General features: G+C 41.6%; 1 protein-coding gene and 1 pseudogene across 2 annotated transcripts in view; one reads left to right on the forward strand and one right to left on the reverse strand.

Moving 5' to 3' along the window:
* The first annotated feature begins 3,365 nt into the window (after positions 1–3,365).
* On the forward strand, positions 3,366–17,315 carry LOC106604908 (rod cGMP-specific 3',5'-cyclic phosphodiesterase subunit alpha-like; annotated as a pseudogene).
* Positions 17,316–18,800: 1,485 nt separating this feature from the next.
* The window catches only part of LOC100136477 (peroxisome proliferator-activated receptor gamma coactivator 1-beta), a 60,603-nt gene continuing 54,614 nt past the window's right edge, over positions 18,801–24,789 (reverse strand). For both annotated transcript variants that reach the window (XM_014200071.2, XM_014200073.2), the window contains 3 exons: positions 24,562–24,680; positions 24,280–24,413; positions 18,801–23,225 (listed from right to left, as the gene is read on the reverse strand). In XM_014200071.2, coding sequence (XP_014055546.1) covers positions 23,134–23,225; positions 24,280–24,413; positions 24,562–24,680 — 345 coding nt within the window. In that variant the 3' untranslated portion in view covers positions 18,801–23,133. The remainder of the gene's footprint in view (positions 23,226–24,279; positions 24,414–24,561; positions 24,681–24,789) is intronic.

A 24,789-nucleotide genomic window follows, 5' to 3' on the forward strand; every position in this document is an offset into this window, starting at 1 on the left:
GTCATGGCCAGTTGATCATGGTTGGAGATAGGCGAACATGCAGTTGTAGCTAGTTAATAAAGAGTTATGTTAAGAAACATCCTGTAGTTCTGCGTTTTATTATTTTGTACAAAGCGTACAAAACAAGACACCATTAATAAGAAGGGACTAGAATAGTCTTATATGGTGAGCTATCGAGTGACTAGGACAGGCAAGCCCCATACTATTGTGGAGGACTTAATTCTTCCTGCTGCCACGGATATGACTGGGACAATGCTGGGGGAAAAGGCCCCAAAAAACTATACAGACAATTGCTTTATAAAACACTGTTTCACGACGCATCAGTCCCTTTCATGCCCTGCCTCCAGTCCACTTACTGATATCTGAACAAGAGAGACTCATCAAAATTGCAACAAGCGGTTCGGTGAAAATTGTATTTAATCAGAAGCCACTGCCAGACTTATGGATTGGGCTGCGCTCAGAGTATCCTTCCTTAGCAAATCACACTGTTAAGACACTGATGCCCTTTGCAACCACGTACCTATGTGAGAGTGGATTCGCGGCCCTCACGTGCATGAAAACTAAATACAGGCACAGACTGTGTGTGGAAAATTATTTAAGACTGAGACTCTCTCTAATACAACCCAACATTTCAGAGTTACATGCATCCTTTCAAGCACACCCTTCTATTTACCTGTGATGAGTTTTATATGTAAGATGGCTAAATAAAAAGCAAAATTCTTGATTATTATTATATTATATGAGCTCTGGTCCTATAAGAACTCTTTGTCACTTCCCACGAGCCGGGTAGGGCCAAAACTCACACTCATTCTTATGTTTAATAAATGCATCGTATAGTGTGTGTGTGGGGCAGGCTTACAATGAAGTGGGGGGGGGGGGATACATTTGCGAGTGCGCTGACCCTGGTGATAGAGGGGATACGCAGCTGGAGGTTGAATGTTTGAAGGGGTATGGGACTAAAAAGTTTGGCAACCACTGCATAATGGTTGCCATAAACGACTTTAACCTCGTTTTAAGAACACATTCAATAAAGTCTTCGTAATAAAGTTGTTAGGCTATCAATATCTATATAATAGCTTAAAATATTTGTTGATAACTTTTATAACGGTAAATACAGATTACATGATGTTATGAATGGGGACCATTGTAAACATTGCCAACGTGTGCACCACCAGGTTACCTCCTGTACTTTGTTGACAGCAGTTTAGACTACATGCACATTTTAATACGTTACTCACCTGAGCCTGTTACAACTCTTCGTTTATAAGGTTATTAGTAACAAAATCATTGGATACTTTATGTATCGTTCTGCAGGGATTCAGCGTAGCACTCGACTTGTGTGGCGTACGTCATGACATATTCAGTGTAGCCCTCAGCTTGTGTGGCGTACGTCATGACATATGAAGCCAAACGCAAACGCCCCATCACGTGACACACACATTCGATCAGAAAAGGGTTTGCATTTTATTCTTACTCTACATCTTTCAAGGGAGAAAAACTCTCTGAAGAATCGTCCTTAAGAACATCACAACATGAATGTAGTATGTCAGTGTTATGACAATTTAATGTCTGATTGAGAAACTATACAGTGCTGCAGACGCATTCGCTTTACTGCCCCCAAATGGCATGCTGTGTAACTTTGACATGCTAGACATCCTAAACCAGGGACCCCCAATAGGCAGACCGATTATATTTGTCCCTCCAAAATGGTCATCCCAGTGTAATCAAGGTTTGAAATTATTCTATTTTTGCCAAATTTGATATCTGTTTGAGGTTATTGTGGTCAATTTGCAGTGTACAAATAATTTATAACTATGTTCCGGACCCCTTGCCATCCGCCCAACAAAAAAATCGGCCCGCAGCTGAATGTAATTGGGGACACCTGCCCTAAACCCAACCCATGGATGCATTGGCTTCTATTTCCAACTCCCCCTGATAGGGTAGTCAAATCTGGGTGCAGATACATGGACAAACATAGATCAAAGGCTATACACTACAGCAGGGGTTTTCAAACTTTTCTTGCCCAGGGACCCCCACCCAGGCAAACCAGCGAAATTCTTCCATGAAGCTGTGAGAAAATGTTGCCATTTTTAAGCACATTTCCAGCAATTCTACACAGTTTGGTATAGAGCTGTCAGACAAGCAAATGTTCTGCAATTCTACGCATTTTGCCATGGCTAATGCTGTGTTCCTCAGCTCAAAAATTATAAGAACATCAATGGGCATGTGCCATGAATACCCGTTTTTTGGAACTTTGATTCTCCCTGACTGTCTAGCTTTTATTTGATTTGATCAATGTATTTTCTGCATGCTTTCTATCTGGTTTTGGTCATTTAAGTTGACACTCACTGAAACTACTGTTTTTCCATACCGAAAATGACCACTTACTGTAGATGCCCTGCCTAATTTTTTATACAGAAAAAAACTCTGTAATTATGTCCAATTACTGTAATTTTCTTCATATTAAAGAGATAGTTTTGGCAATGAAGCCCTTTATCTACTTCCCCAGAGTCGGCTGAACAGGAACAGCTAGAATGCTAATTGTTCCTGTAGACTTCCAGTCATTGCACTAATACTTCCTTCATACTGGACGCAGAGACATAACAATGGTATCCACAATGGTAATCTCTTTCCAGCTAGTGATATTCATCAAAAAATTATTTTCACATAACCGCCTGCACTACATCCGCTGACACTTGGAGGGCCACAGACTCCAGTTTGAAAACCCCTGCACTACAGCACATGACATGCAGCCTGCAGGCTGGCAGAAAATATAGGTCAGGAGTATTTGATTCAAATATTGTCATATTTGTCATTGCCAAAACTCAAGGCTTAGTGTAAGGTTTTCATTAGGCAAGCATGTCACACAGGCTGTAAACTCACACTCTGGGAAATATTTGAACTTAAGAGCTTGGTAAGTCACACTCCATCTCATTTCAACATTTAATAACATTATTTATTAACTCAGCTGCAGGAGGGTGATACACTAAACCAGTTAAAATCATTCTACCACTCCTCTGTTTATTGCTTTTAGTGCCATGATAATTTTTCTACTCAGTCTGTGAGTAAAATAGTTAATGGAAAGCACAGTAGGCTACGAATTATTTTCACGACACTTTAAGATATTTACCGTAGGACGTTCTGTACACCCACAAGTACTGTAGGCCTACAAAAGGTTATTCATTGAGGAGACAAATTCCAGGTAGGCCTATACGTCTGGCAACATGTGAACATAACATATTATAATCTCAATGTGTAATTGGATGCAGGCTTATCAACACACATGACCATTTAAAACCATCCTGCTAATCGCTATTCTTCTCAACTACCTGCAGACAGTTTAGGTACTCTCTGAGGAGCTGTAGGATACACACACCACACACAGCAACTGAAAAATGGCAGCCGTGGACAAAGATGTGGCGGAGAAGTTTCTCGACAGCAACCCTGACTTCGCCAAGCAATACTATGACGCCAAGTTCTGCCCGAAGGTCATCTCTAACCTTTTTCAAGACAACATGACTTCCCAGGTGAATATCAGCAGCTTCCATGAGCTGAACATGGTGGAAGAGAGTGAGATCATATTTGACATGGTCAGAGACCTGCAGGACAACCTCCAGATGGAGAAGGCCATCTTCAATTTCATGAAACATCTCAGCTTCATGATTCGATCAGAGAAGATGAGCCTGTTCATATACCGGATGCGTAATGGCACGGCCGAGCTGGCCACGAGACTCTTCAACGTGCACAAGGACGCCACCCTGGAGGAGTGCCTGGTCCAGCCGGATAGTGAGATAGTCTTTCCCATGGACATTGGCATCGTGGGCCACGTGGCCACCACCAAGAAGACTGTTAACATTCCAGATGTCTCACAGGTAAACATATAAAGCGATAGATCAATTGTGGAGAAACCTTGCAATTAAAAAATTCACATTCCCAATACAGGTAAGAACCACTTTACAGTTGACCTCCCAGTTTGTGTTATCTTATACAATTGGACATGTTTATTTCTATGAAATTTAGTAAACATGAAGTATTCCATTCCACTATATAGATGAGAGCATTAGTACTGACAGATTCAGAGGCCTACTTGCCTACTGCCTCTAGATGGGAGCATAAGGCCATCATATTTGTAATACTAATTCCCTCAAAGCCAGGTCCATTTTATTGGAGCCAATACATTTAACATTTGAAAATGACTGGCAATCTTATTTTCATACTTTACATGTTTGTCACGTTACTACTTATCCTCAGTGGATTGCCATCATTGTCCATACCTGTATTAAAATGAATTATGTGACCTAAAACTAATAAGATTATGCTGTTTTCATATTTAACCATGCACTGCCTTTGATTACAGATACATTCTTAATATCCACATCTAGAACCTTGTTATTCATTTGACCAAATAGAGCACAAACACTCACAGATAATATATCCTTTATCAAATAATAACAAAGTAATACAGTCAAAGTATCATCGTGATTAGACATGTTTTCCTGTCATAGACCTTCTCAACGGTAGCATTGTTTGTGAAATAGAGACATATGATTACTCAACTGATATCAAGGATTACAAGTGTCCAACCACTGAGAGAGACTGCTCAGTTCACTCTGGTATAGTTGGAATAATTATTTATGGTAATTAGGGAGAGGATGGTTCGAGATCTGTGTCTTCCTTTTCCCTAGTGAAAGGCAGAGCCACCATTACCTATATATGTAAGTGTGGTGGGGGATTGCCACGGCAAGGCAGTCCCCTCCCTCACCAATCGGTTGTGCAGGGAAGCATGACTGCTGGGTGTTACTGGGCCTGCAGGGGATAAAGCCCTTTAATCTCATCTGAATTAGAGCGATGCTGGATTATTTCTAAAGGTCATAGCCCAAAAGCCATTTTTCCCAAGTTAGCGTAATTTCAAGAGATCTCACCTTCATTCTATTCAATGTCACCTGTAATGTCCTTTCCTTTAATCCAGATGTTTTTAATCATGATACATATTCTCCAGTCAAGAATAGCTCACAATGACACTGAGAGAACAAACCATTCTCATCGTTAGATGATATGACAGTGAATTCATTTATTCTTGGATTAATATGAGTCTCCACAAAAGCATATTATGTTTTTAACAATGTGTTAGTAGTGTTATCAAAGTTAGTTTTTACATAATCATATAATAATTTCACTTTTTATTTTACTTTGGCTCTAGGGATTCACTGTGACATGCAAGTTAAATGATCTCAACAATGGATTTATGATCAAAAGTAAAAATTAAATGTAACAAGATGCAGCACATTGACAGATGCTTGTTTATTAGTTCTAAAAACTTTTCTCTGGATTACCCCTCAGAGCAGCCACTACAGTGATTTTGTGGACCAGATCCAAGAATACCAGACCAAAAGTGTCCTGGCTACCCCCATCATGAGCGGCAAGGATATGGTGGCTGTTATGATGGCTGTGAACAAGATTGGAGCTCCCCACTTCACTCAGCAGGATGAAGAGGTAACCTCTCTAACCCTACCCACTCCCCTCAGCAGCTGCGGACTGGGACCAAAAATCGTCCCTGGTATTTCTAACCACACCAGCCCATTTTCTTTCATGAGGCCCCCACATTGGACTTTTTTTCCCCCTTGCATCCCACATTATTAGCCAAATAATTATAATTTTGTGCAAAAAACCCACTGGGCGAAAAATGGACCAGCCAGTCTGCCGCTGCCCTTCAGCCTCCTTATGTTTACAGATTAAGCTCAGAAATACATCACTGCTAAAGTAAGACTGAATTTAGATGTTTTTGCACTTTACAGACTCTGTTGAAGTATCTCAACTATGTGAACTTGATCCTAAGAGTGTTCCATTTGAGCTACCATCACAATTGTGAGACCAGAAGGGGACAGGTAAGACCTCTCCAGATTAAATTGATGATGAGAGCTGCTTATATTTCATTATTACTAAATGATATGCTTTTCCTGCTTGACTCCATAACTACACCTCCTCCCATCCTTATAGGTCCTGCTCTGGTCTGCCAGTAAAGTGTTTGAGGAGATCACAGATATTGAGAGACAGTTCCACAAGGCCCTCTATACCATCAGGAATTTCCTCAACTGTGAACGCTACTCTGTTGGCCTCTTGGACATGACCAAAACTAAGGTGAGGTTGGACAGGAAATTCAACCTACTAAAAGCAACAGCATGCCAGTGTTGAGTAACCACTCACCATTATCTTGTCATGTTAATTTGACCTTTTATGTTTACTTCAACATGTTGACTTAATGTGGGTTAATATGTTCCCCTTGTATTGAAGCGTGATTAAATGGGAGAGGTGCCTCAATACGATGGACCCAAGACTCCTGATGGCAGAGTAAGTGACTAGTGACTAAACAGTACAGTAGACAAATTACCTGTACAGATCTGAGTCCATACACTGCTGTCTCCAGTTATGTATTCATACATCAACTCATACAATCTGATTCTAATTACATGCAACTCGTTTATCTCCAGGAAGTAAACTTCTACAATGTGATTGACTACATTTTACATGGAAAAGAGGAGATCAAAGTTAGTGAGTAATTTCCTCATTGACGTAGAAAATAGAATTATATACCAGTACATTATCTTTTAATATTTATGTGCAGCTTTTACACCCACAATTACATTTGGGTGCATGTATTACTGCATTTGATTTGGTACTTTTTGAAATTACACATCTATAAACTTCTTTCCTTCGAACTTTGAAGTAATAGTATCATATTATTATCTCCATCTCCCAGGTTCTTGTCAGGAACCCTGCTCTGGACCACTGGGCTCTTGCCAGTGGCCTGCCCTACCTACGTTACTAAGGAGGGACTGGTGAGCTGAGAAGCCTTCCCTTACTTACTGAAGAATGAATGCATCCAAAATGGCACCCTGTTCAATATGTAGTGCACTACTTATGACCAGGGTGCATAGGGATGGTAGTGTGCCATTCCCGGGATGCAGCCCATGTCTTCTCTTCCCTGTACATGGTATCCATGGGCACCAGACAACCAGAAAGTCATTATAGTTAATTACGCAGCTGTCAAACGCACACAGCCTGGAAATGAAATGTACTCTTGCACTGAAATGATGGATAATTGCAATTTTGTGGACATTGTAATTAATCGTGCAGTGCTTTTCATCTGAGTGACCATGATCATCCTCTCCTCTCTTCCATATTTCTTCTTCTCCCCTCCAGATCTGTAACATAATGAACGCAGCCCAAGATTACTTCTTCAGCTTCCAAGTAAGAGCAGATCTCTGTCTGATTAGCTCAGTGCTGTCAAATGCACAAATAATTGTTGTTGTTGTTTTGTAACTATTTGTATTGGTATTTTTTCACAGTTACAGTGTAAACAATGAATGAAATACAGAATATTGCACATGTGATTTTATACATTCAAATATACCATGAAAAAAAATACTTTTTGAAGGATGTAGGAATGTATATGCCCATACAAAAATATTAAATACTTAAGTAACACTTTCATAACAAAACATATAATAAACAACAACAAAGTTTCAAAAAACACGGTCTTCAAAATGAATAGAACAATTATAATAATAAGTCGGTCTAATATTAAACCCTAACAAAGGTAAATAAATTAAATACAAAACTAGGCTCGGCAGTTTGCTGTGGAGTAGAGGGAAATTGCATTGTCTCTACATAGTTAAAGAAAGGCTGCCACCTTCGGTAGAATTTGTCAGAAGAACCCCGTAGGGTATATCTTCTCCAATTTACTAAAGTGTAAGACATTTTTAATCCACACAAAATGAGGAGGGTGATTTCCCCCGAAGTAAAATCAACCTTCTTGCCAACAAATAATGATGTTATGGCAGTAGGAGCAAAAGATACCTGTAATACTTTAGATATAGTATTAAAGATGGCAGACAGATACTTATGTAGTGACGGGCAAGACCAAAACGTATGTATCAATAAAGCAGTAGCATGCTGACACCTGTATCAAACAGGGTTGACATCAGATCTTAGAGAGTCTGAGTTTAATCAATTAAAACAAATATTATCTCTGCTACTGAAGGGGCTATAGTCCTGTGGCCAAGTGGAGTATCATTGTAGTAGATAGATTGATACTGCTATTTCCAACACTTGGCAATGACTTATCCATACAAAGTATTTTAAATTCTAGTTACAAGTCATGCATCGCTGAGGACTAACACATTCAACGTCAAGGATGTCAGGTTCAAGTCATCAAATATTGTTTTTGTACTGCTGTGAACCCAATGCAAAGCCATTGACGCCAGATGGTTCCTGTTTCCTTGTCCTGTTCAGAAAGGGCCTGTAGATACATCTGGCTTGACCATTAAGAACGTGCTGTCCCACCCCATTGTGAATAAGAAGGAGGAAATAGTTGCAGTGGCCACCTTCTACAACAGGAAAGACGGGAAACCCTTCGGGGAGCAGGATGAAACTAATGGAGGTATGCTACTCTCAAGTGTTACTGAGGGGGAAGTAGAGCGAAGATACTGAGTCACCGCTGTATAAATAAATACAGGCCATTGACAGTATCTGCATTATTTATTGGTTAGAGTCAAGCCTCCTCCTCTACTCTCCTCTATTCTCATCCACTCTTACATTAGGGATAGTGTGTCACGTCCGTTGTTTGAATGAGACCAAGGTGCAGCGATGTAAGCGTACATCATACTTTTAATAGATGAACACCGAACAAAACAAAGAAAAAATACAAAACAAATGTAAAGTTCTGCAGGCTTGACAGTAGCTAACAAAAACAAGATCCCACAAAAACGCAGTGGGAAAAGGCCGCCTAAATATGATCCCCAATCAGAGACAACGAAAGACAGCTGCCTCTGATTGGGAACCATATCAGGCCAACATAGAAATACATAAGGTAGAATGCCCACCCAAATCACACCCTGACCTAACCAAATCGAGAAAATAACAAGGCTCTCTACGGTCAGGGCGTGACATAGTGCCAGTTAATGCATAATATAACTTTATGGAGCCTTTGAAATATTTATCAATAACATTGTAAGTTACAGTAATCTATTTTAAAATATAGCTTCCCAATCGTTATTGTAGCACATCCCCCTCTCAAATCCCGTTTGATAGTGCCTGTGTATACTGATTTTGTGAACCAAGGTCTGAAATACAATAGTCTAACTCTATTGTTGGTCATTGCAGTCTCTTACCCAGTTCCTTGGCTGGTCTGTGCTCAACACAGACACCTATGACAAGTGGAACAAGCCGGAGAACAGGAAGGACATCTTCCAGGACATGGTGCTGTACCACATCAAGTGCAGGACGGATGAGACCCAGAATGTCTTGGTGGGTAAAGTCAAGTTATTCACACACACAGGTGGTGAAAAACAAATTTATAACATGGTAAATAGCCTGCCATACTAGATACGGGGTTATCAATCAATGGTGGAATGTTAGTTACCATCTGTGAGATTTAGACAGAGAGATTTGTACAGAAAAAGAACCAAGGTTTTCAGGGAATGCAGAAATGGATTGATATAGCGTAATGTCATCCTAGGTGAACACTTATGGTGTTATTTTCTTTTAGAATACCAGGGAGAGGTATGGAAAGGAGCCAGCCCTCTACCAAGTCGGAGATCTTTCAGTTTCACTTCTGTGACTTTGAGCACAGTCATTTAGACCTGGTCAAGTTAGGCATTAAGATGTACTACGAGTTGGGTGTGGTGGACAAGTTCCACGTCCCCCGCGAGGTGAGACATCTCTGATGAAGAAGCATCTTGGCAAGAGTCTCTTCTTCCTACTTTTACCAAGTCATGTTTTTCCACTATAGATGCATAGCTCTGCTCAATAATGTGTAATAAAGCAACGCTATACAATTCAGTCGTAACAATTGCATGATTAACATTTAATAACTAAATCATGACAGTTTTGCTGGTTATGGGTAATGATTTGATATGATCCCAATGTAGAAGATGTTAGCTACCCTGGTTACATTGGCTTTATGACATGTGTTTCTGCTATGACTAGCTGACCCATAACTATCCCTATGCATATTCCTCTCAGACCCTCGCCAGGTTCTGTTACTCCCTGAGTAAGGGCTACAGGCAGATCGCCTACCACAACTGGAGTCGCGGCTTCAACGTGGGCCAGACCATGTTCACTCTGCTCATGGTGAGTACCTCCTCTCATCTACAGCTAACCAGCATTCTATTACAAAAAGAGGAGTCCCAAATGGCACCCAATTCCCCAGGTACTTGTAGTACTTGTAGTGCACTCGATAGGGAAAAGGGTGCCCTTTGGGACGTATTAAGCCTTACATTACACAAACCCTCAGGGATAAAAACATAACCTACATTACCGCACACGTATACCATGAATGATGATACCATGACAGTTGATACATGTAATACATCTTCAAGCTGTGGTGGCCAGGTGTAAGAGTCTATCTTTACTGCGTTGTGAACCTCCTGACACCAATACCCTCCTTCCATGTAATGTAGCGAGTCATCCAAGCGTGACCCTTCCTCTCGCTGCAGTGCTCCTATAATGTATAATCACAGTAAACTCCTCAGATATTCATAACCCGCAGAGGAAGGAGGAGCAGAAAGCAGCGTCAGGCTCATTATCAGCAGCCCTGCGTGGCTGTGTTGCTCGGTGGGTCCATGCTTCATTGGTTCTAATGAGGCCTACAGAGCCAGGCGTCTCCATAGGAGCAGGCTGGGAGCGGCGTGGGGGTGGAGAGGGTGTCACTGCAAGGACATTAATAAGAGGCGCAGGTGTGGCCCCGTACTGCCCCTGGGGGAAGCTCCATGAATCCTGGCCCTAACCTAATTTCTTGTATCATTAGACATGTGACCTAACCTAACTTTCTGTATCATTGCATTAGACAGGTGACCTGAAGCGTTACTACACAGACCTAGAGACCATGGACATGGTAACAGCCAGCTTATGCCACGATATCGACCACAGAGGCACAAACAACCTCTACCAGATGAAGTAATGGAATGACTGTGTTCAAATAGTGTTTGTTGTCGTTCAAATACTTTGAATGTTTGATTTGAGCCTGTCTAGAGTACCAGAGTAAGCTAGAGTAAGTTCAATCAAGCGTAGCTTAAGTATTTGAAGGAAAACAAATACTATTTGAACGCAGGTCTGCTGCCTACAGTGATACCTGGAAAAGTGTAGAGACAGCAACTGAGAAAGCAATGACTCGTTACTTACCAATGGCTAATCTATCTTTGCAATCGATCTCAATCTTCCTCTCTCTCCTCCTGTGTTTGTCAGGTCTGGAAACCCTCCTGCCAAGCTCCACGGCTCCTCCATCTTGGAGAGACACCATCTGGAGACTGGGAAGACCCTGCTGAGAGATCCTGTGAGTGGGGTTGCCTCCCAAATGGCACCCTATCTGTACATAGTGCACTAGTTTTGACCGGAGCCCTATCAAAAGGAGTGCGCTCTATAATGAATAGGATTCTATTTGGGATGCAGCCTGAGCCTCTCTAGGTTCTGACCTGAGATGGGTTGTTTTCTCCCTTGGAGAAGCTAGACTGTGAATGATGCAGTTCTGATGGCACAGAATGTGCCTGGGAGAATCTGCCCACCAGCCATCAGATAATTAGGCAACTTTCAGTGTTCACATTATCACCGGACCATGAACTGTGGCAGGCAGCGGCTTCATACTTCCCTCTAGGAACTGGAATATGTGAATTATCCTAGGGCTTTGTTTGTTATTCCTTATTCATACATTTTATATATAATACATATGTGTTGGTATTCCCGGATTCAACAGTACATGTTAATACTTATGTTATCACATTCAAACTTATCTTGGTACCTGTTTCAGGCCTTAAATATTTCTCCGAATCTAAGTCGTGCTCAGCATGAGCAGGTCATACATCTGATGGACATCGCCATCATCGCCACCGACCTTGCTCTCTACTTCAAGTGAGTGGGTACCGCTGTATTTCTCAAATATTTTTTAAATGCATGGCCCCATAATGCATACATTACATACCTGAGAGCATAGAGATTGTCTGTGCGTCCCAAATGGCACCCTATTCCCTACATAGTGCACTTGTGTTGACCAGAACCCTATCAGCCATGGTTAAAAGTAGTGCACTATATAGGGAATAGATACAGGGAATAGGGTGCCATTTGGGAGGCATGCTGAGTCATGGTAACTGAGGATGATTTTCTCCTGTCTGTAGGAAAAGAACCGTGTTCCAAAAGATCGTGGACCAATCGAAGACCTACGAGAGCTGGGATGATTGGACCAAGTACATAACACAGGAGACTACTCGCAAGGCGATAGTCATGTAGGTGAATTTCCTAGCTGAGTGGTAGGCCTGGGCATATGAAGGTAGTTGTGCCCTATGGAGGAAACTATGGATGTCTTTGTATTATTTCACTTTTCAAACAAAACAGGGTAGACACTAAGACAAAACAGGGCAGAAACTAGGACAAAACAGGGCAGAATCTAAGACTAAACAGGGCAGAAACTAAGACAAAACTAAGACAGGGCAAAAACTAAGACAAAGATAAACTATGGATGTCTTTGGCTACAGGTCCAAGACCATATTGGACTTAAAACACAATCCGTCATCAATTATGTTTTCACTAAGGTGTGGAGAAAATAATTGTACAACTGCTTTTCCTACAGACCTTCGAACTGTAATACTACTCACACTCTATTTGTCCTCTACATACACAGGGCTATGATAATGACGGCCTGTGATCTGTCTGCTATCGCCAAACCATGGGAGATCCAGAGCAAGGTAATGCCTCATGTCCACCAAATGCATCAAACTCTTTGCGTTCCGGCAGCAGACATTCATTGTCAATGGAGTAGTCCCCAACGCTGCGCTGTGCTCTGTGTACTACTGCATGCGTTCAATATTTTCCACTCGTGCGTTGCTTTACCTTGCGGTGGTACAAACGAAAGTACACACACAGACTCCAACTAGCTAACTTTTATCTAGTTGAAAAGTGAAGCATATTTTAAATTGTTTTATTTCACCTTTATTTAACTAGATAGGCCAGTTGAGAAGTTCTCATTTACAACTGCGACCTGGCCAAAATAAAGCAAAGCAGTGCGACAAAAACAACACAGAGTTCACATAAACAAACGTACAGTCAATAACACAATAGAAAAATCTATGTACAGTGTGTGCAAATGTAGAAGAGTAGGGAGGTAAGGCAATAAATAGGCCATAGAGGCGAAATAATAGCAATTTAGCATTAACACTGGAGTGATAGATGTGCAGATGATGATGTGCAAGTACAGATTGCAAGTACAGATACTGGGGTGCAAAAGAGCAAGAGGGTAAGTAATAATATGGGGATGAGGTAGTTGGGTGTGCCATTTACAGATGGGCTGTGTACAGCTGCAGTGATCGGTAAGCTGCTCTGACAGCTGATGCTTAAAGTTAGAGAGGGAGATATAAGACACCAGCTTCAGTGATTTTTGCAATTCGCTCCAGTCATTAGCAGCAGAGAACTGTAAGGAAAGGCGGCCAAAGTAAGTGTTAGCTTTGGGGGCGACCAGTGAAATATACCTGCTGGAGCGCGTGCTACAGGTGGGTGTTGCTATGGTGACCAGTGAGCTGAGATAAGGCGGGGCTTTACCTAGCAAAGACTTATAGATAACCTGGAGCCAGTGGGTTTGGTGACGAATATGTAGTGAGGGCCAGCCAACGAGAGCATACAGGTCGCAGTGGTGGGTAGTATATGGGGCTTTGGTGACAAAACAGATGGCACTGTGATAGACTGCATCCAATTTGCTGAGTAGAGTGTTGGGGGCTATTTTGTAAATGACAACATCGAAGTCAAGGATCGGAAGAATAGTCAGTTTTACGAGGGTATGTTAGACAGCATGAGTGAAGGAGGCTTTGTTGCGAAATAGGAAGCCGATTCTCGATTTAATTTTGGATTGGAGATGCATAATGTGAGTCTGGAAGGAGAGTTTACAGTCTAACCAGACACCTAGGTATTTGTAGTTGTCCACATATTCTAAGTCAGAACCGTCCAGAGTAGTGATGCTAGTCGGGCGGGGATGTGCGGGCAGCAATCGGTTGAAGAGCATGTACTTAGTTTTACTAGCATTTAAAAGCAGTTGGAGGCCACGGAAGGACTGTTGTTTGGCGTTGAAGCTCGTTTGGAGGTTAGTTAGCACAGTGTCCAAAGAAGGGCCAGATGTATACAGAATGGCTTTGTCTGCGTAGAGGTGGATCAGAGAATCACCAGCAGCAAGAGCGACATCATTGATATATACAGAGAAAAGAGTCGGCCCGAGAATTGAACCCTGTGGAACCCCATAGAGACTGCCAGAGGTCCGGACACAGGCCCTCCGATTTTACACACTGAACTCTACCTGAGAAGTAGTTGGTGAACCAGGCGAGGCAGTCATTTGAGAAGCCAACGTAATTGAGTCTGCCGATAAGAATGCGGTGATTGACAGAGTCGAAAGCCTTGGCCAGGTCGATGAAGACGGTTGCACAGTACTGTCTTTTATCAATGGCGGTTATGATATCGTTTAGGACCTTGAGCGTGGCTGAGATGCACCCATGACCAGCTCAAAAACCAGATTGCATAGTGGAGAAGGTACGGTGGGATTCGAAATGGTCGGTGATCTGTTTGTTAACTTGGCTTTAGAAGATTTTACAAAGTCAGGGCAGGATGGATATAGGTCTGTAACAGTTTGGGTCTAGAATGTCTCCCCCTTTGAAGAGGGGGATGACCGCGGCAGCTTTCCAATCTTTGGGGATCTCAGACTATACGAAAGAGAGTTTAAATAGGCTAGTAATAGAGGTTGCAACAATTTCAGCGGATAGTTTTAGAAAGAGAGGGTCCAGATTATCTAGCCCAGCTGATTTGTAGGGATCCAGATTTGGGCAAGTTGCTGCAGGGGGTGCTGAGATGTTGGCCGGGGTAGGGGTAGCCAGGTGGAAAGCATGGCCAGCCGTAGAAAAATGCTTATTGAAATGATTGATTATCGTAGATTTATCGGTGGTGACAGTGTTTCCTATCCTCAGTGCAGTGGGCAGCTGGGAGGAGGTGGTCTTATTCTCCATGGACTTTACAGTGTCCCAAAACTTTTTGGAATTAGTGCTACAGGATGCAAATTTCTGTTTGAAAAAGCTAGCCTTAGCTTTCCTACGCGTCAAGTATGGAAAATGCAGGCTAGACATCCAGCAAAACAAAACACATATGTATCGGGTGGACATGGGGGATTAACACAGATGTTTGAAGAATGAAGTCCTGCTGCTATTCTCATATGGCAGCATAGTAACTGCAGAACTACTGTATACTGTTGCGCTCAGCAGAGGATGTGAGAAGAATGTGGAATATCCTTTCTGTGATGGCATTTTGCTCGTGAGGTCTGGATTGCATCAGAAGCAGGCCTTTCATACTACAGTATCTATGAAATCTTAATAGAATATTTCCGTACTAGCAAGAGTGCACAAACAAATGCACTCTTGTTGCTATGGACATCATCATACTGTAAGTTTCATAATCAGTGTTGTGTGTGACCATTCCTGTGTGGGCCTGCAGATGGTGCTGTCTGTGGCTGCAGAGTTCTGGGAGCAGGGTGACCTGGAGAGGACTGTGCTGGAGCAGCAGCCTATTGTAAGAACTGCATGGAGGGAGGGAGAGAGAGAGAGCATTCCCATTGGGCATGTGGTTATGTACTGCCTATTATGTAGTGCACTGAGTCAGAAAGAGCGGTCACCACGGCCCAGTCAACTGGACCATATCCTGACTCACACCATTTTACCCAGCCAGCTCCCTAGGAGTGTAATAGCATTTGTGTCAGAATGGGAAACTTTAGTTTAGGTTTATTTGATTGCTTAAGCTGGAGTAAGTAGAGCCCAGTTGTTGTTTCAGTACATTTGCACTACTAATCCCATGATTCATATCTTTCCCCACAGCCAATGATGGACAGGACTAAATCAGCTGATCTTCCCAAGATGCAGTGTGGTTTCATCGATTTTGTCTGTGCTTTTGTGTACAAGGTGAGTCCCTGCGTCTCTATTATGAATCAATAACTACTAGATGGCACTGAAGACCAAGCAAAATAGATCTAACTAGTATTTTCAACTGAAAGTTTTCCCTCCCTCCTCATCTACCTCCCTCTTGTCTCACACCTCCCCTTCTTCCCCTTTTCTACCCCCTCCCACCTCCTCCCCATCTCCTCTAGGAGTTCTCTCGTTTCCACGTGGAGATCACTCCCATGCTGGACCGCCCGCTGAACAACAGAAGGGAGTGGAATGCTCTGAAGGAGGTGCACGAAGCCAAGCTGGCCGCTCTGGAGGAGGCCAAAACGGCCAAAGAGGAGGTAGCCGTCGCCACCACCGCAGCCAAGCAGGGGACACACACACACACAGCACCAAGAGACACACAGACAGACACAGGAAAGACCAGGGAATAAGACTGTTGATATTAATTACACAGTGGAATTTATAACGTTGGTGAAGAACCTCATTTATAGTAACGGCCATATCATTAAGAGATGCTCCAAACGTCCTCTTCAGACATGGAGGAAACTACTAAGAGCAGCTATTCTTGGGGAATCCAAACATTGCAGACTATCTCTATTTGAAACAATGTATAGCTTATGCTCTGGGGCTAATTACATTTAATCAATGTGAGATTAGGGCCCATGTTCATAAAGCTTCTCAGAGTAGGAGTGCTGATCTAGGATCCCTTTTAGATCATAATGAATACGAGTATATGGACAGGGAGGACCTGATCTCAGATCAGCACTTCTAGTCTGTGACGCTTTGTGAATACGGACCCAGTACTCTAACCTTGTGTTGTTCCATCTCTCACACAGGAAGTGCAGCCGAAGCAGCCCCCCAGTCAAATACCTGTGTTGTCAACTAGACTAGAGAGTTCCCAGTCCTGGACCAAAGTGACTATTCTTCTCAGCACCAAGACAGGAACTTTCAGTCCCTGTACCCGATATCGATTTACAAGAGCTGGTTAACATTAGCCTAGCATAGCTTTACAGTATACTGCACTGTGCTGTACACTGACCTATATATGGAAGGAATTGTATCAGGCTACAGAATCCACAGGGTACACAGGATGGAACAGGGTGTGGACAATGTCAACGACAGCCTATTCCTGTGCAATGAATGTGAATACTTAGGCATTTTAGTGGAATTTACAATGAACTGATTGTACTTGTTGATTAGGCAATATGAAATTGACTTAGAAATATGGAATTCAGTGTTAATAAAATGGGTGGGTATCATTTCCAATGGCTAAACATATATGTAGACATATATCTTTGATTTCAACAGTGGTTATCCTATGGTTATTAATAATGTACATAAACCTGTAATTCAACTCTCTGCACTGGTCCCTCACTGCAGAATTAAGTCCACAGCATTAGCATCATACCCTCTGCGATGCAGCATCCTCCCTCAGGATATAGTGTGTGTGTGTGTGTGTGTTAACTGTCCCACTGGGGCCATACATAACAATCTTACAAAACACAGAACGATGCCGTGAGGGTGGCAACCTAATTGAGCACGGAGAATGAGAACTGATTGGAGGAGGGGATCAGAAGGCGGGTTTTCCTTTCCTGTAGCGAAGAGCCGTGCGTCACCACTATACACCACACAGCTACACACGCAGTAGTGAGCACACGCAAGCACTTTGCTAAGCACTGCATTGTAGTGTCGTCACTCGTGATGGTGACGCTGCTGCCTCGCTCTCTGTGTTTCACCAATAGGGGAGAGCTGCAGTCAGGGTTGCCCGTATAGGGCTGTGATGCTCAGTGATGCTCGCAGTGTCTCGTCCTGACACAAGGGCAGCATAGCCGTATAGAGGCTGAGGCTGCAGAGGAATGAGCGACATCCAGTTAAAGAATATCACACTGATATGTGAACCACAGGCAAGAAGAGCAGAAAATTGGCCAGTGGCTCCTTAAGATACATGTTAGTCATTTAGCAGACTCCCTTATCCAGAGCGACTAGGTTTAAGTGCCTTGCTCAAGGGCACATTGACAGATTTTTCACCTAGTGAGCTCTGGGATTTGAATCAACGACCTTTCGGTTACTAGCCCAACGCTCTTAACTACTGGGCTACCTGCCGCCCTTAATCAGTCTAATCAGTCCTTAGCAAGAATAACTGCTCAGTGCTGACATAGACACTCCAAGGGACCCCACATCCCCTTCCCCAAGCCACTGTATCAAAATAATGAAATATAGAATCATACCAAATATGCTTGTGTCAGATGAGATGTTACTCTTCGCAGAAAGCAGGGGGAACGGTAGGTATAGCTTTACTCTGACATTGGTCATCCTAATATTTATATATTTCTTAAGTCTATTCTTTTACTTTAGATTTGTGTGTATTGTTGTGAATTGTTAGATGTTACTGTACTGTTGGAGCTAGGAACACAAACATTTTTGCAACAACCGCAATAACATCGGCTAAATATGTGTATGTGACCAATAACATTTCATTTGAATTGATTTGCTGTGTAAGCATTTAGCTATAGAAATACCCTTTTGTTGCTTCCTTGTATTGTAGTTACTAGTTGATGCAGGTCAAGAATCAGTGGCGTAGTATGCATAGTATCAGTGTCAATGCACTTTATGTATTGGCTCTGAATATGCAACACATAAAAAGGACTGTAAAGATATGAATTCAACTATTTTAACTACTGCGATTGTGTGTTGTCTTGATCTTGTGGTGTAACACCAAATCATTGTATCACAGGGATACTTCTAGACCTGCTCTATTCTATTTGCTCCAGTACATGTGTATAGTCTCAACCATTGACACATCAATTAATGCCAAACTGATAGTATAATGTCCAAACCTTCACATGTTGTTCATTAGGATTTTATTTTTTGGAGGCAAATCAATAAAATATGTACTTTTTACAGTATATGAGGAACATTTCTACGGTTTAATAATGTAAACAATCTCTGAAGAGAAATGTATTTAGTTTAAAATGAAGCCATAGTCTTCATTTTGAAACTATTTACATGAATTAAAATATAATTTATAACATCAGATAATTTCAGTCTATAGATAAATGTATCTACGAAACTAGATTTTAACAATTCAAAAGTACTGAAATGCATTTTGTCTCCACATTCTGAAGACATCTGAAATCAAACAAAACAGGAAGAAAAAAAACACCATTAAAAGACATCCAAACTAAGTGGCATATAAATAAAAAAAACAATAAACGTAAAATAAACCAACAGATGTAAAAATATAAAATCTTACTAGCAGTATTTACCGTTTACCAAAACTACATTAAAAAAGGAAATCATTTTGTGAATTTTGATAGTTATTAGATGTAAATAGACAAAAAAAATCAATAGCAATGAAAAAATCTGAACAAGAAAAACAAACAATATATGCCCTTTTATGTCCATTTTTCTTCCACCAAAGACCCGCTCACAGCTAGCTAGATTGTGACAGTTTGCAGCCCCCAAAGTGGCCATTGACATCACATTACCATTATGTTATCAGCTGTTTTCTGTGTGTTGACAGAAAGCTCTCTTTCTGTTTGGGATACAAAATAACCTTTGATACACATGGCCATTTACATCCAGAGTACAGTGAACAGTGGTGATTCAAGGACCAGTATTGCACACACTTTCTTTCTATAGGGCAAGTTTAATAACATGGTGAGTTTAAATAGACATTTTCCAATTAAATAAAATCGGAAAACTTAAATATGTATTTGTGTGGACTATGTAGTTGGATAATGACAGTTAGAAAATCAATCTGACCAGGCTCTCTGAATTCGATTTAAAGCCAACATCAAATATAGTTTTGGTCAACTTGCCTCAAGTTCATTTCTTGCCATTTTCTGAAATGAAGAATGGGAAGAATTGCATTCTGTTCTGACGAGGGTTACCTTTGGAAGGGGTTCAATTTGGATCATCTCTCAACCTAACAAATCCTAGATTGACAGTAGTTGTTGAAATGTGCCGAAGTGCTCTGAAACACTGAGGAAAATGGTCAACATCAAAGTTTTCTATAAGAAAGTATATAATCATCTTAATATCTACACAAACACACAAATATATATTCATATGTATATATATTTATATACCTTTTATAATATGGCTGTATTGAAAAAAGTTGTAATAATAATAAAACACATTGGATTTGAAAGGAGATAAAACGGTAATATTAAAAGCTATAGTGATAGCTTCATTTTCCCCCTATTGTTTTTAAGGCTCTCCTCATGAGAATCGTTTGTTGTCATTCAACTCTACTGATGGAAGCACTCCGCTGGCATCAAGTAGTCTGAAAATTCAACAGGGGCTAAAAAGCGCAGTGACTGTTTTCTTTCCCTCTCTCCAAAATTAGAGTCATACATGTTCACAAGTTGCCAATCATTACACAAGTGTCCACTGAATTTCAACAAGCTTAACAACATGTGTCAGTAATAGGCCGAGCTCCTTTCATGAAAAGTTGTGAACAGATATTTCACTATTTGGGGCTTTATGTGCAACGGTATTATTGTTATACGTGATTTTTTTTGATGTATGGCATGACTGACCACATTATTATTATTTGTCATTTTATATATATATATATATATATATATATTTTTTTTAACAGCAGTTCTACAACGTACAGTACAGGATCAGTTTTCAAGGATTTATTTTAACAACCAACCACTGAAATAACCACTTCCAATCTTTGAGAAAGGTTGTCTCATAGATATATGTATTGCATCTCAATTGCGTAAAAAAAAGAAAAATCATCAAAAATATTGAAATCATTAAAAAAGAAATTCAACTTTCTATAGCATATCTAAAGGGATACTTTATACAACAGTGTTTGACTTGTGTCAAGTCATTTTCAAATAAATTCCCTTCAGTTCAGTTACTCCCTGTATTGTTCAACCTTGCATCTTTAAACAGTTTATCCTTGCCAGTCTGATTTGCAATGGTGTCCCACCACCTTTATAACGCACATCTACAAATCGCTGTATAGACACAACGATACATTTCATGTTTACACTACGTATAGTGCTATATACACATTTAATAATATCATATTTATATTTTTTATCATGTAAACCAGCACATTCTCTCACTTTTTAGTAGTATACATACTAAGCACAAATAGTCATTCAGCTTTTCTTCTTTTGATTAGCAAGTATTTTTTTCTTTGTTTTTTTATCAGTATGTATAGCACTAAATATTTGTATTTTTTTTCCTTTAGTAAACCTACTAGGGTAAGCCACGAAGGCACATCCTGATAGGATACTCTAACACTGAATAAGGCGTCTTTGTACTTAGTGTGCGCTCTAATAAAGTCGAACGAGAATTCAGTGATGTAAACATTCAATTTCATGTGTGTTACAGAGGAGAAGATTAGATAAGTGGGGAAGAGAGAGAGAGAGAGAGACAGGGATAATCTGTTAGTAAAAAAGGAAGGAGGTTTGCCAAGGCTGGGGCAGCACGAGGCCCCATGCCCACACACAGAAGAGCTAGGGTGTACAGTATTGAGGGGCTGGGAGACAGGGGGACCTGGTCTTTGAAGAAAACAAGAAAGAGCGGGAGAGAAGAAAATTGGTTTTCAGTCTCCCAGCACACCAGAGGGCCATGGGTCCTCCTGGGATCCCCGGCGATGGCAGCGCCAACCCGAACACGAGACAGACAGACGACACACTCAGGTACACATCGGATACACAGTCCAAAAACTGACACGGAAACTATTTTGAGTTTTTAGCCACGAGGCGAGTTATGGGAGTTGTAGTAGGAAAAGCAAGCTGAACTCCTCCACCAATAAGAAAGGATAGCTTGGGAGAAGTAAATTAATGTTTCAGAGGAGGAAGAGCAAGAGTAAAAAGAGGGAGAGAGCACCCAAGAAGAAGAGGAAAGGATCTAAATGAGGTGGAGACGCTTGTCTGATGTGGTACCGTCCATATCTCTGGGAAAATTCAACAGAGTTCAACAGACTTTGGATTTACCACCCCTCTCTCTGGTGTTAAACGGTACAGTGAGCCTTGGACGCTCTCTCCCTCAGCTATGCTGCTGGGTGCATCACAAAGAGACAGGCTGCAATGGAGCTCTATTAAAGGAACACAACTCCCGAGACTTGGATTCAGGTAAGGGCTCTACATTCAGATCAGTGAGGTGTACATTCCATTACTATAGTATACGGTATATTCTAGAACCTGGAGTAAATGTCTGATTCTGCTCTGTCCTTGGTTGGGTTGCGCTTACTGATTGATATCAGACATGTTCAGATAGTACAAACAGTGCAGAGAATTGGCTGGGATAGATTGTGATTTTGCTCTGGAGAGTGAGTGAGTTTTCATGTGGTAAATATGCCTAGAAGTTTACTTCATGACATAATAGCGTTAGTTGTCATAGCCCCATTTATGTGGGGTTGGTAGGATAGGAAGTGACTGCCATCCTAGATCAGCGTAACCAGGTTGTGAGAGTGGCTAGCTCAGCAGCAGTGGGTAGGAAACCTATAGAGTAAAGCAGCCAACAGCATAGCAGTGTTGAGTGGCAGAGTAGGGGGAAGAAGTCGAGTGAGGAAACATGATTACCTCGTTAGAGTGCATAGATTAAATCAAGGAAGCACTAAAATGACAAAAAACAAGATTTTTTTTTCTTTTCATTTTCGATTTGTAAACTCTAAGCTGTTCCAAAGATTTTTTTGGTTTTGTATTTTATGTCATAACACACACAGTTTGAACATCCACAATTTTGCTAATATTAAGCAGGTTTTGTTATATACCGTACAACGTAATGGCGAATACAGCTTGCAGTTCCACCAGTAGTGACCAAGGGGGTACAAAAAAACGACACGCACACGCAGACACACACACCACAACGACCAACAGAGGGAGCAAGGTTTGCTACAGAGGTCTCGCCCGCCCACACGCCCATCGGCTCTCAACGGGACCACGACGAGTCACAACAAAGTCATGAACACAGACAGGAAGCAGCTTTTTGTGTTCAGATACATTTTATGTTGTTTCGTTGCTTTTTTTTCTCCATCCCTCCAACCCCCGCTAGCTTCCTCTGTAGTATCCTCAGCTGAAAGAGACAAGGTCCGTTTCTTATTCCAATGTTAAAAATGTAAACATGACGAGGTGCCTTGGTTGAGGTACTGAGCCGAGTCTGGGGGTGGTATGAGGGTTCTAAGGCGAGTCCAGCCGAGTCACCGTCAGCGATGCAGGCTCTTCTGGGCCTCCTTTAGCAGGGTGTCAAAGTCCAGGGCGTCATACTTGCTCTTCACCGGCCCTGGTCCAGCTTCGTCTGGAGAGGGAAACACACAGCTTTGTTAGAACAGTGTCATCATAGCCGTCAACATTACATGGAGATACAACTTGTACAATATCTTAGCATTGCCGCCATCCAACAGTTCATACTCCTTTGGGCGGCAGGTAGCCTACAGGTTAGAGCGTAAGGCCAGTAACCAAAAGGTTGCCGGATCGAATCCCTGAGCTGACAAGGTAAAAATCTGTTGTTCTGCCCCTGAACAAGGCAGTTAACCCACTGTTCCTAGGCCGTCATTGTAAATAATAATTTGTTCTTAACTGACTTGCCAAGTTAAATAAAGGATAAATACAAGTAAAAAGTGCTACACATTTCCTTTGCATTGTAATTTCAGAAAAATTTCCATAATATATCTGCCGCTAATAGTGAAATGATAGTTTCACAGTATTACTTATTCGCCAGTGTTGTGATTGGCTGTGATATTCCCCTATTGATTTCTCCTGCCAGAGTGGCAACTGTTGTCAAACTTGGAACGCTATTATGGCTTTGTGGCTGTGTTATCTAGTCGAAATCTCAAATTTCCTGGTTGCTAAAATTCTACAGTTCTGTCAATTTCAGTTTATGTGAGAAAACAAGCATTGAATAGGGTAGGGAATCATTGTACCATCTAAATCGCTGTGAAATATACTAAATATGTTTCACAGCGATTTAGATGGTACAACGATTCCCTTCACTATTCGGTGCTTGTTTTCTCACATAAACAAACTGAGCGAACAGTGTAGAATTTTAGCGAACAGGAAATGTGCTATTTCCACAAGATAACACAGCCACAAAGTCAGAACAGTTTTCCCAGTTTGACAAGAGTTGCCGCTGGGCGGGAGAAATCAATATGAGAATATCACAGCCAATCACAACACTGGTGGGTAATACTGTGTAATACTGTGAAACACTATCATTCCATTATTAGTGCCAGATATATTATGGACATTTTCTGAAATTACAATGCAAAAATTTGAATAAATCCGATGTGTAGCACCTTTAACAACTTTCTACATTCATGATTTGACTGTACTTTGACTGTATCTCTGTTTACCCAGATCTATGTATCTCTTCCTGCTGAGCCTGTGCATGCCACCCCCTCCGTTCTGGAAAAGCGGCTCTCGTCTGTGCCTCTGGATCTGCTGCCCGCTGGGTGCCGGACGGAACTTGATGACTCCACAGCGTTCCCTATGCGCACACACACAAACACATGCGCACGCACACACACATCAACACACACAAAAGACAGAGAGTTTCAGCACGTGATCCTCACCTTCACTGCATTCCGTACTCTGGAAGGTCAGACAGGCCAGACAGGCTGATAAAAAAGACCTACTCGTGTTTCGTGATGACTTTGCAGTCCTCTGGGTCTCCAAAGGCCTCGAAGCGTTTGCGCAGCATCGTTTGTGTGACGCTGCTTGGCAGGTTGTGTATGTAGAACACTTGGCAGTTGTCCTAGGCAACGACACAATGGCAACCGTCAGAACAAGACACTTGCCGCAGTGGCAAATCATGCCGACTTCACACGCACTGTAAAAACTCATAATGGCAGAACTGGTGTTTA

The sequence above is a fragment of the Salmo salar genome, chromosome ssa05 (genome assembly GCF_905237065.1).
Source record: "Salmo salar chromosome ssa05, Ssal_v3.1, whole genome shotgun sequence".
In the NCBI taxonomy this organism is placed as follows: domain Eukaryota; kingdom Metazoa; phylum Chordata; class Actinopteri; order Salmoniformes; family Salmonidae; genus Salmo; species Salmo salar.